Source organism: Parasteatoda tepidariorum, chromosome 7, assembly GCF_982258835.1.
Source record: "Parasteatoda tepidariorum strain Cologne lab strain chromosome 7, Ptep-v5.0, whole genome shotgun sequence".
Taxonomy (NCBI): Eukaryota; Metazoa; Arthropoda; class Arachnida; order Araneae; family Theridiidae; genus Parasteatoda; species Parasteatoda tepidariorum.
This window is the reverse complement of record NC_141761.1, coordinates 77,710,910-77,724,317: the sequence shown is the minus strand read 5'-3', so window position 1 is coordinate 77,724,317 and position 13,408 is coordinate 77,710,910. Positions and strand designations below refer to the sequence as shown.

At 27.0% G+C, this 13,408-nt stretch overlaps 1 protein-coding gene across 3 annotated transcripts in view; it reads right to left on the bottom strand.

Annotated features, from left to right (window-relative positions):
• AsnRS (asparagine--tRNA ligase) overlaps positions 1–13,408 on the bottom strand; it is a 38,428-nt gene extending 25,020 nt beyond the window's left edge. The window contains exons 1-3 of one of the 3 annotated variants that reach the window (XM_043039009.3): positions 13,201–13,408; positions 10,383–10,462; positions 3,032–3,111 (exon numbers count right to left, since the gene is read on the bottom strand). In XM_043039009.3, coding sequence (XP_042894943.1) covers positions 3,032–3,111; positions 10,383–10,419 — 117 coding nt within the window. In that variant the 5' untranslated portion in view covers positions 10,420–10,462; positions 13,201–13,408. Of the gene's footprint in view, positions 1–3,031; positions 3,112–10,382; positions 10,463–13,026 lie in introns of all 3 variants that reach the window. The other 2 variants (XM_043039012.3, XM_087168103.1) reach the window with 2 other exon arrangements.

The following is a 13,408-nucleotide window of genomic DNA, read 5'->3' as shown; positions in this document are numbered from 1 at the left end:
ACTACCGCAATAGTGTACTCGTTTTAGTAAATAAATTTTCGGCTTTTTCCTAATGAAACGAAGCAATGTGTTATAAAAAGCGAGACTCGCTTAACAGTTTTGTTTGCTTTTTTTCATCTATTTTCATCTACAAAATTAAAGTATCTATACCTGAATGCAGAAAAGTTTATAAAATTATTAATTTAAAGTTAAAGAAAATTAATTGTACTTAATTTTGAAATGATATATTAAAATATATTTTTTACTGCTATTTTTTAAGACCCAGCAGATAATAAAATTAAGATAACTCTCATGTTAAAACATCATCCTCTAACTCGTTGTTACAAGTATTTTTGAAGAATCCAATTCAAAAGTTAGAGTAAGTATATAATTTTGTTAGCCAGGACCTCTCGAACCAGTTAGATATATAGATTTTTTTTTCTTTTACTTGCTTTTTGTTTTACTCGTAAACTTATTAATGTTTACATTTGAAAGTATATGCTACCTTTTATTCATTTACTAAAGTACCACCTGTGATTGTTAAAAATTGTAGAGGTCTCTGATAAAATGCTTGTTCTTTGATTTTTGTCAATTGTAATTTAATAGTAACTATATGTTAGTTCTGTTTAAAAAATTTTAAAACAAAATTCTTGTCTTAGAATTGCAAATGATAAAGATAACTTTAACAAAAAAAAATCTAGTATATCGGTTTATAACTGATAGATAACGTGTAAAAAACTAGTCTATAGTATTGTTATTACACATTGTTTTATAAAATATACGGAGCACACATTTAAGAAATTACGCTTTTTATCTTTTATATTTTATTTAAATTTGGATTTTATGAATTATTATTTTGTTTAGACATTGTAAAAATATTAATTTCACATTATGTTGTATTTTCTTTTAATCCTTACATGACTACTGTGTTATTTTAAAGTTACTTACTTTTTTTTTCAAATAAAAAATTTTGCATACATTAAAAATAAATTTTTGAAAGTTTATAATTTAATTTTTCAGTTGTATTTTTTTAGATCTATTGAAACTTCAAGAGAATGTAGAAAAAGACATTAAGATTTATTCGTCGTGAATCATAAAAAATACAGTTTTCACATTTTTCAATAACATCAGAAATATAAAATATACCTTTGAATATACCTTTAGGATCACCATTAAATGCAAGTTAATTGTCCCCGGTTTAGTAAAACCCTTGCGCACTTTAATTCTTAAGTAAAATATGGTTTGAAATATTCGGAGATGTAATGACTATATACACGCTATATTACATAGTTACGTGAGTGAAAGAAAATTCAAAATGATATCGAGGCTGTAATATTTATTTACTGTTGGGGATACGCAGAAAGAAGATTGAAAGACCCAAAACAATTTATACAAAATTATTGTTAGTTAGACTATTAATATTTATAATATAAATCTTTTTCTAGAGCAGAGTAATGTTTTAAGGCATTCCTAATATTAAGGAATAAAAGACAGTGTCATACATTATTTTAAATTTTATATGATATTACCAATATTTGGAATGATGAGGAAATATGAATGGTGTAAAAATAATTAAATAAATAAGAGGAGTAACAAGGAATCACACTACCTCCGTTTTATACACCAAAAATAGTGAAAAAGTAATAAGTGTAGTTGCGTGATCTATTTTTGGCGCACCCTTTAAATATTGAGTTTTGCCAAAAAATGTAACCTGGACTTCCATGGTCGCTCAGTATATCTCCACCCCCTATGTCCACGCCTATTCCTCCTATTCTCCCACCCATAGCTCCTTCAATTTGACTTGTCTTTCAGCGTAGAAAGGGCCTTAAAAAAAAAAACCCAAAAAGAAACGGGCGTAAATCGAAACAATCAGTACTTTCCCACATCACCGAGTGAATTCAACTTGACCCTGAACTCAGAACAAAAGTACCCTTACCCCCTACGTCAAAAAAAAGTGTTAGAAGTAAAATAAAATAAACAAGAATAAAATTAAAATAAATTAAAAAGAAAAACATTTCATAAGAATCTGATATTCTCTATCCGAATTGGAGCACTCGGGTTTCGGTTTCAAGTGTGCGCAAGTCATAACGTGGGTACGACATGAAGTCCGCGTGAATGATTACGTAGCAAACTCCCCATTTTTTCGTGAAATGCATGGAATCCACCAGATATCACTGAAGGGAGAAAAAAAAATTATTCAGAAAAAAAGCACTTTTTAAAAACGCCAGCTGAAAAAAGCACCTTTAAAAGCTTTTAAAAACGAAATCCCCAAAAAAGCACCTTTAAGTACTTTTTACAAACGCTACGCACCCTGTAAATATATATGCGGCCCTTCTTTAGTCAACCTGCTGTGCAAGTGGCCCTTGAATCAAAAAGGTTGTGCACCTCTAGTTTAATTACTTTACTTTGAAGATTTTTATTAGAAAAAAGTTTATATAATGCCAATAAGAAAAAACACTTTTAAGGTTTAATAAAACATTTCTAGAAACTATTCCTAGAAACCAAAATCCTAGTTAGAAAATAAGTTATACATATCTTTGAATAATTTAACAAGGTTCATAAACCTGAAATTCTACACTTCTAAGGATACTATCATTGATAAAAATTAAAACATTGCATAAAATTGAAGAAAAAAAAATGCAAGATTTCTTTTTATAAAATTAGCTTTTGAATCCAACAGTTTCAGCTAGCAGAAAGAAAATATTTAAACTAACAATATTTTGACTTCCAAAATTAAGCTACAGTTTTGTTTCTGTAATAAAAAAATTGTAAAAGTTAAAAATTCTTTCATAAATTGATAAAAAATCACGTATAATTGCAATTTGGTATATATTTCTACAAATATATACTTGTAGAAAATAACTACCTTTCTTAAAAAAAATTATTGCTGAATAATTATATATATATTTTTTTTTGATCTGGGGTTTGAATACAACACAATACAGAATACAGCTCTGCTAACACAAAATTTGAAACAATAGTTATGCAGTTTGCATAAAACAAAAAAACAATTTATGCATGTGTAAAACAGAAAAAACAAGCAATTAATTACCTGAAGAAGAGTTTTGAATGGTAATTTTTCAGAACCGTCACCAGAATCATCATTACCACTCTCGGCTATATAAATTTCCCCTATAAAGCACATAATGTAATGAAATTAAATTCCAAACCTAATAAATTTTTGCATAAAAATTTTTAAGCTACAAATGTGTACATAATATAAATTAGCTACAAATGATAATAAGCTATACTAATACTAATAAGCTACAAATGTGTACATAAAACCATAATATAAATTGTCATTTTCTCAGTTTTTCCTTCGCTTCTTGTAATCCCTTGGCAACAGATATTTGCTTAAAAGTACTACAATGGAGAATATGGCAACCATCTTGAACAAATTGGTCACAATAGATAGATCAGTATGACTCAGGCACCACATTTAAATCAAGGTAGTGACAATATGAGACTAAACAGTCATGTTCTAAGAAGATTGAGAACTGAGCCACACCCTCATGAGGTGGCCAGTAAGGAATGGTTTTTAGTCTGAAGTCTTTCAAAATATAGTAAATAATTCTTTTCTTTAATAGCAGATAAAAATTTTCTAGTTATAATTTATATCTAAGATGAAAAAGAGATCTAACTAACTCCCTGGTATTACAGTTCATGTTGGACCATGACCTCACTAACAATTTTCCTCCAAAGTCGCCTGTCTCTAGCTCTTTGTTTCCAGTTTCGGACTTTCAGAGTCTTAAGGTCTTTTTCCACCTCGTCTAACCATCTCTTGGCTGGCCTTCCTCTTTTCCTTTGGCCCTGCCCCTTGAATATCTTCTTAGTGCCTCTGTTTTCCTCCATTCTCTCAAGATGTTATAGCCATTGAATTCTCTTTGCTTTAACATAATTTATTATATCCTTTTCTTGAAATAGTCTTGAAATTTCAAAATTGTATTGCCTTCTCCACAGATAACCCTCTTTGACAGGTCAAAAAATAGTTCTAAGAATTTTTTTCCCCCAGGTAATCAGTATTTTTTCTTGTTTCTAGGTTGGAGTTCATGTCTCTGATCCATAAATAACGGTTGGTCTGATTATAGTTTTATAAACCTGAAGCTTTGTTTTCCTCGTTATTACTTTTGATGTTAGCAATCTCTTAAGTGCAAAATAACTGCGATTTCCAGCATTTAGTCTTTGCTTAATCTCTGGCATAATATCATTGTTCTCAGTGACAACTGAACCTAAGTACTTAAATTCCCTAACTCTTTCAAATTTTGTCATTTCATTAATTTGTAGTTCTGTGTCCATATTCGTTCCTTTACAATCCATTATCATGTATTTGGTCTTATCAATATTTATTTCTAAACCAAAAAGACTAGCTTCTTTGGTTAAGTCATTAAAATGGTCAACAAGTGCATTTTTACTTCTTGCTATCAATATTACATCATCGGAGAAAGAAAGGACTTGTTTTGTTCTATTAAAAATAGTACCTCCTCTATTTGATACTGTGTTACGCATCACTTTTTCGGAGATCAGGTTTATTTTAAATTGTTGTCTGGGCATTCCCTTTTAGGGCTAATCTATTATCTTTCGTATTTCCCATACTTTTGCAGTGGTACACTAGAAAGAGAGGATACATTGAAGAGCGACGGTTCTAACCAAATGATGAAATTTATAAATTAAGTTTTGGCGTAAGTTGTTTTTCCTCCCTTTACTTTCTTGCCATGTTAAAAAAATATCTTTAACTCTTTATAAATTACACTCTAGTTCTCTTTCCCAATAGAAAAGGTTATTTATCAATTGCCAGTTATTGTGGCATGCTTAAGCTTGTTAACAGATCTTTCCAGTGGGGGTTGTAAAGAAGACATTGTCATCTTCACTCACCTTGTTATTTAGTTACTGTCAATGAATCAAAGTTTCTAGTTTTAAGAAGGAGGTGAATACTGAAGTAAAACAGCTTTACAGTACAAAAACAATTTTACGGCTTCTATGCCACATTTTGTGATTGCTTTAAGAATTTTTTTTACTGTTCCTGTCACCATTACTATTGCAGAACGCTCATCTTCAAAACTGGAAAAAAAAAAAAAAAAAAAAAAAAAAAAAAAAAACACACACACACACATTTGAGATCAACGATGACTAATGCCAGCCTTTCTCCTTTGCCTCTCATATCTATTGAGAATGATATATATCAACTTCTTAAGATTTTTCTGTTTTCATAAACAATTTTGCTACTCAAAAAGCTAAAAAAATTGCATTATAATAATTTATTCATATTTTTAAACAATGTTCTAATTGTTTCCTTATATTTGCCAAATCTTGGATATAATTTTCCTATTTCAAGGATATATTATTCCTACAAATTATTTCATTCGTATTTCTAGATATAATTTTCAGTTAATGATCCTTTATATCAAGAGTGTATTTTTTAAAATAATAACATGAATTCAACTTCGGTGTCATAGAAATTAATTACATTAAAAGTTTTAATTATTGCTCAACTGTGACGACATGGAGTGCAATCCCTAAGAACTGCCACAGACAATGTCAAAAAAAGTAAAAAGCAAGGATTGCATGATTAAAAAACATTTTACGTAAAAAAATCATTGATTTAACTTATACAGTAACTGCATAATCTAATATGTATATACTTATGGGCTGCGATAATAAATCACTGATATAAAAACTCATTGACAATAAATGCTTTCTTTTTATAATGAGAAATAAGTTTATAAAATAAAAAGTGAAATAAGATTTTTTTTTCTGTTCAACAACAAGAATGTAACTTTTTAATGGTAATACTACTTCATTATTTTTTTCATATTTTAATGAGCTCATTTACAAATAATTTGATGTTTCCCTATCAGTAAATATATTTCAATTATACAAATTTATTTTATATATATTTACTTTTATACAAGTAATTTTCAATCTTATTAAATAAGTAGTAATGTAATATGGATGTAATGTATACTTGTAATTAAAGAATAAAGACTTGTTCTGTCAAGAATAATTTAATTTAAAAATGCTTTCTGATCTAAATTAATTTAGTTTTCATTTGACAAATTGATACATTAAGGTTTTGAGTTTTAAAGAAAATATTAACTGATTTAATTTATTCAGTAATTTGCCATAATTAAATAATAATATTTACCTTTTTATCTTTTAATCTTAGTTGCAGTATTGTTGTTAAATAATATTAAGTATTATTCATACATTTTATTATATTTTTGATCATTGAAAGATAAAACAATTAAAAAAACTGATTGAATCAAAAAATGTAATACTTAATATATATATTTTTAAATAAGATATGATCAACTTTCTCAATGTTTTGCCCTGGGCCGCTAAAACCTTAAGTGTGCCCCTGCAGGGAAACAGATATTTGCAGTTCACAGGACAAGCAAATTTTAAATAGAAGTGAGAGTATGTGGTTTTCAAACAGATGCAATCTGAAATTTTATTTGAAATCAAAGGAATTAGTTCACTTTCAGTCTGGAAAGGAAAGACGAGCCTTAATTTTTATACTTCTTGTGAAAAATTTCAGTAGCCTACTTTTAGGCTTTGCTGAGGATCTATAAATACATCTAATTTTCTTTTTAAATATAGACTCATGTGTATGATACATTTGTAGAAATTTATGTCTATATATGTGTTAGACACATAAACTAGTAATAATATAAATTTACTCAAAAATAATTTAAATAAAAATTACTCAAAAATAGTTAAATAAAATTAAATAAAATTTAAATAAAATTTAAATAAAGTTGTGTGTTTACAGAGCAGCACTTCATCAGGGGACACACTGTCTGCAAACACACAGGAGCCTTTCTGTTGTTAGTGGCAGAGCCAAAACTAACAGTGCCCCGAGGCCCCTAATGAAAATACAAGCATAAAAATAATAATAATTACCACATTAAATAAATATTTACCATAACAACATTCATATAAATTTGCAATATAATCACGTTTACTGAAACAAAAATACTAAACACTTAGAAGACATCAAATGCACCGCCCCCAAAGCACATATAAAACAATTACAGTTAGTAAAAATGAAAAAAGAAATTCCTTATATATTCCAAATCAGCTCAAAAAATAATGTGCTGACACCTAGATAAAAATAGACAAACCAAAGAGCTAAAGAATCCAAGTGCTGCCATCTGTCTAAAAAACCTCAACAGAATATTTTGAAAAAGAAAACATAATCCCAATAAATTTAAATCCAAAAATTAAAAGATGAAAACCAAATATTTCACCGTCTAGGCCTGCTTAGACGGGCTTCAATATCGGCCAAGTTAATATGATTTGTTTAAAATTTCCTTTATCAAAACATCAAAATTATTAAAGTTGAAAGGAAATCTATTTTTCTTTAAACTGTGTTTTAATACCTCAATAGCGGTCAAAAAATCAATACGGTTATTACAAATGAAATTGAATCTCAATATTTGACCAAATACAATATTCTTGAAAATTTTATAATAAAGGTTGGAATAAAAATGCGTAAGGTTAATAACATTAAAATTGAAATCCTTCCTTTTATCATAAACCCCTATGCGATTATTGTTATCAGAAATATTTATATCAAGATCTAAAAAATAAGCACTAGAGTCTTGTGAATTGGTTTTAATTAAACTCAGTTCTTCAGGATAAATATTATTAATCAAATCAAAATCACTACAATCGAAGATGATTAAATCATCAATAAACCTAAAACCTTTTAAAAAATTATTCTGCAAAAATTTTTGTTCATAAAAGTGAAGGAAAATATTAGCGAATGCACTTGAATAACTATTACCCATAGAAATACCCTTAATTTGCCTGTAAAAACTAATACCGTTAAAAAGATAATTCTCAAAAATGTTGACATTGCATAAATTAATCCAGTCTTCCTTGTCAATACCTTCATCAATCAAATAATGTTCAAAAATTTCAATACAAATATTTTTTAAATTATTGTGAGGAATACTGGTAAAAAGATTTTCAAAATCACAGGTAAGAATTGTATTAACTCGATTTTTGTTTAAATATTTAATAACTTCTTGATTGTTATTAATGATGAAATGTTTATCATTAGAAATAATTTTGCTTAAAATAATGTTTAAGTATTTGAAAAATCGTTTACCAAAAACAGAATTATAACACCCTGTGCAGCAAGTAACAAATCTAAATTTAACAGGTGTTTTATGAAATTTAATGGTTGGAAATAAGTATGGGAAATTAAAACTATTTGGTTTTAATCCAGTTTTTTTATAAAAAGCCAAAATTCTATTTTCAATTTCCTTCTTAGAGTTGTTAATCTTAAGGAAAGTATCATTATTATCATATTCAAAACCAATAATATTTCTAAAGAATTTTTTGCACATAAAGCCAAAATTATTTGAAGCTTTATCAACCACACAAATAATAAATTTCCTTTTCAATACTTCTATATATTTAACAATATTAGAATTCAAATAAAAACCTTGGTATTTTGTGTTGTTATTTAAAAAATTCAATTTAAAATTATATAAAATTTTATATTTCCATTCGAAAAATCCTTCTATGGGCCAGTTATATTTCCTTGAGCACTTTGCAATGAAGCAGTCCAAATCTTTACTAATTGAGGAAATGATAAAAGGCAAATTATAATTTCTTCTTGGTCTAAATTTTGTACCAAGTCCCATAAGCAATCTTAGATTTTTATCAGTAACAAGGTCAAGGTTACCCGTTACAATGTGTCCGTGATCTTTATCAACAAAATCTTTATAATGCAATTGTTCACACAAACAGATATCCTCAAGTTCCAATAAATTTTGACAGAAAAAATTGTAATTGCAAATAATATTCTTCAACGTCTTGCTATATTTGAAACAAATTGAAACACTAGTCTTGTCCTTAATAGGAAAAATGTTATTAAAACCATTAACAACCATTGGTAATGAACCTTTTTCGAAAACCTTATCAAGAAAATTAACAACACAATATTCCTTATTAGATCCTGAAACATTAAAAGTATCAAAGTTGTTGATATTAAGTTTAAATTTAATAAGATCTGAAACAATAAATTTTAAATGAGAATTTGAAAATTTGACAAGTTTCATTTGAGATTTAATAAACCATTTTAACACTGAATTCCTAATACTGAAGATGAAGCTTTTAATCTTTTTTATGTTAGCCTTTAATCTTTAATCTTTTTTAATAATTTTTTAAAAGGTTTTAGGTTTATTGATGATTTAATCATCTTCGATTGTAGTGATTTTGATTTGATTAATAATATTTATCCTGAAGAACTGAGTTTAATTAAAACCAATTCACAAGACTCTAGTGCTTATTTTTTAGATCTTGATATAAATATTTCTGATAACAATAATCGCATAGGGGTTTATGATAAAAGGAAGGATTTCAATTTTAATGTTATTAACCTTACGCATTTTTATTCCAACCTTTATTATAAAATTTTCAAGAATATTGTATTTGGTCAAATATTGAGATTCAATTTCATTTGTAATAACCGTATTGATTTTTTGACCGCTATTGAGGTATTAAAACACAGTTTAAAGAAAAATAGATTTCCTTTCAACTTTAATAATTTTGATGTTTTGATAAAGGAAATTTTAAACAAATCATATTAACTTGGCCGATATTGAAGCCCGTCTAAGCAGGCCTAGACGGTGAAATATTTGGTTTTCATCTTTTAATTTTTGGATTTAAATTTATTGGGATTATGTTTTCTTTTTCAAAATATTCTGTTGAGGTTTTTTAGACAGATGGCAGCACTTGGATTCTTTAGCTCTTTGGTTTGTCTATTTTTATCTAGGTGTCAGCACATTATTTTTTGAGCTGATTTGGAATATATAAGGAATTTCTTTTTTCATTTTTACTAACTGTAATTGTTTTATATGTGCTTTGGGGGCGGTGCATTTGATGTCTTCTAAGTGTTTAGTATTTTTGTTTCAGTAAACGTGATTATATTGCAAATTTATATGAATGTTGTTATGGTAAATATTTATTTAATGTGGTAATTATTATTATTTTTATGCTTGTATTTTCATTAGGGGCCTCGGGGCACTGTTAGTTTTGGCTCTGCCACTAACAACAGAAAGGCTCCTGTGTGTTTGCAGACAGTGTGTCCCCTGATGAAGTGCTGCTCTGTAAACACACAACTTTATTTAAATTCTATTTAAATTTTATTTAATTTTATTTAACTATTTTTGAGTAATTTTTATTTAAATTATTTTTGAGTAAATTTATATTATTACTAGTTTATATGATTTGAATTTGGTTTTAGCTGCCTTGAGCGCTATTCCAATTTGAATTAATGTATTTAAGGTTGTTTTCATTTTTACCTTCTGTTTAATTAATTTCACTTAAGAATTTGAATTTACGTTTGGATGTGTTAGACACATGTAATAATATCATAAAATTAGACTCACGTAATGAAGCACCTTGCATGTCGTCTTCTAAAGTCATTTTTTAGATAATAGGTAGAGAATTAAATTTTCTTGATTTAAAACTAAAATAAAAATTTTAGAATCAGATTGACACAATAATACTAGATAGAAAATTATAAAAATAGATACATATAGATTCGAAAACTATAAGGCAAATATATAAAACTATATAGACAGGTACAGCATAATTATTTGTATTTTATCCATTTGGCATTTCATCTTGAAGAAACCGTAAGAAACTGGACAAAATAGAAGAAATTGGATGAAACTAAAAATGACTAATGCGATTATTTAGCAACAGTTGTAGGGTTCAAACCAGTATGACGACATGGCAACAATTGTCGCCAAACGTTTTACATATGTCGCTAAAATCATATGCATGAGTGACAAATTTATCACCTTAAAACGTTTAGAGTTTACAAAATAATAACGAAAAATTGTTTTCTGATAAAATTATTGTATTAATTTTATTATTTGAAGCATAGAACTCAAATTGTAGTATTCAAATGGAATAACTGAAAGTGTTTGGTACAAATTTTTTGAAAATTAAATTTTGAAATTTCAAATTTAGATGTTGTGCTGTGCTTTGCAATTATGTGAACAATATATTTGCTCTTTTAAAATTGCCTTTTATAACTTTTCATTTAAGTTTCTTAATTTCTAGATAATTAAATTTTAATATTAAAATATTTTGTCAGCTCTTAGTTTCTCTCTTTTTCTTATTTATTTGGTCCATTTGGTATTACCATTTACCAATATTATTTTAGCTTTCATCACTTAATTTTAATAAATACTAATCTGAATCATTATATGATAATTAACCTAATTAGTTATTATACTTATATAGATGGCAATAAATATTTTTTGATGTGTACCATAACATGAATTATGTAATTGCAAAGTTCGATTTTTTTTCTTCTTCTCAAGCTTGTCCTCTTCATTGAATTCTTGGACTGCTAAATGAATACCTAAGTGGTCCCATTGGATCACTAAATTTTCTTTACTGGTTTGAACTCTAACTATAAGAATATATTAAATTTAAACAAATTATATTTAATATAGCACCAGAAAGTTGATAGTTCTTCACATCAATTTTGGTACTTTCCGGGTAGCTGGAGACAAGCTCACCAAAAATATAGACATTTGCCAATATTTTTTTTACTATTTTTTATTTTATATTTCCTTTTAAAAAATTGAACATGGACGTTCACAAGAAATTAAATAAAATCAAAAAAATATTTAAAAAAAAGTTTAATTTCCTTGCGACTCGGTAACTAAAAGTACCCTACCGTTTAAAAAAAAAATCTACTTTCTTCTAATTTATTTTACTTTAGTTGTATATAAACATTTTAAATCTATATGTCATATTATTTAAGAGTACATTTGAGAAATCACATGTAACAGTATTTGATTATAAAGAGTAGTAGGTTATTTCTTGTATTTGTAAACTCTATATATGATTTGCTAAAATTTAAGTATTTAATAAGAAATTTGTTAAATTAGAAGAACTAATAAAATTTGATTATGATACATTAACAGATGAATAAATAAATAAAAAACTGAGCTTTGTTTCTCTCATTTAAGCAAAACAAGGCAAAGAGTTATTTTAATTTTTATTTAAGAAATTAATCTTTCATTCTAGGCCAGTGGTTACCAACTGGCTGCCGGCGAACTAAAATACATTAGTTATTATTTTTTTGCAGACAATTTTCGTAAAAAATCTATATGAGTTTAAAATATTTTTCCTTCATTAAAAAAATCTAATTTCTTCGTTTCTGTGAAATTTAACATACTAATGGTGCAAAAAAAAATTTATTTCTCAGGTTTTGCATCCAAGAAAATATTAATTATTTGTAATCCAATACTTTTGCTTTTTACAACTTGATAAAAATCTGACAGTAATATTTAATGTTCCTTCAAACATAAAAGATTCCTACATAAAATTTTGATAAAGCTGCAGCTCGCCATTTTATTGGTGTTTTTAATTGTGGCCTCTGGCCTCATGCAATTTGGAAATCCCTGTTCTAGATGTTTATTAGTTTCTACGTAATTAAAAAAAATGTTTATTAAATATCTTGGATACTAATATTTAAAAGTGATTGAAACTATAATTCTTTTTAAAATTTGTATTAATATTTTCTTTTAAAAAGGAGTTACTGCCATTCTAGTAGAAACTTGGAATCCAAAGTTTCATCTGTACAACGTTAGTTTATGCTTAGGTATAAAACACAATTATTCAAAATGATAATTTGAAATGCAGTTTAAAAGTAATCGAAAACAGCGTATAAATCTTGTCATTAATAATTTAATTCTTCGCAACAGTAATCCAATATTAGACAATAGATTTAATATCAAATATTGTGTTTTAAAATTATTTAAACAATAAAAATTAATTGGGGATATAATAATAGTACAAATTTATATGAGGAATATAATAATCGTAAATAGTATAAGAATAGTTATAAAGAATATGCATCAGTGTCCCTAAGTAAACTTAGGTTAGGTTAAGACATATATAAGGTTAAGACATATTTAGATTCTTAAAGCCGATTGGAAAATTAACGAAAAGTAAAAGAAAATTTACATAGAGATTTGCATAAAAAGATGCTGAATACTTTCTACTTACTTTCTACAGATTAATAACAATAAAAAAACAAAACCTTAAATGTTTAAACAAAATTATTCACTAATAGTCTTCTCTTTATTGGTCCATTTATAGCATCAATCTAAAAGAGATCCGACAGCCCAGAAAAATAAAAAATAATACGATATGAAATGATGAAATATTAACTTGAGTTACCTTTATCAGTAAATTTAAACTGCAATAGCCTATTATTGCATCAAAATTTTGAAATTCAAGTTGACAAAATTTTAAGTATTGTTGCAGAAGACAACACGATGAAGAAGTTAAGTTTAGTTGTAGTTAGGGCCCTTATTGTAATTGAATTTTTATACTCATAACTCAAGCTCTACTCGCGATCGCAACAAATTATAGACGGCGTTGTGGT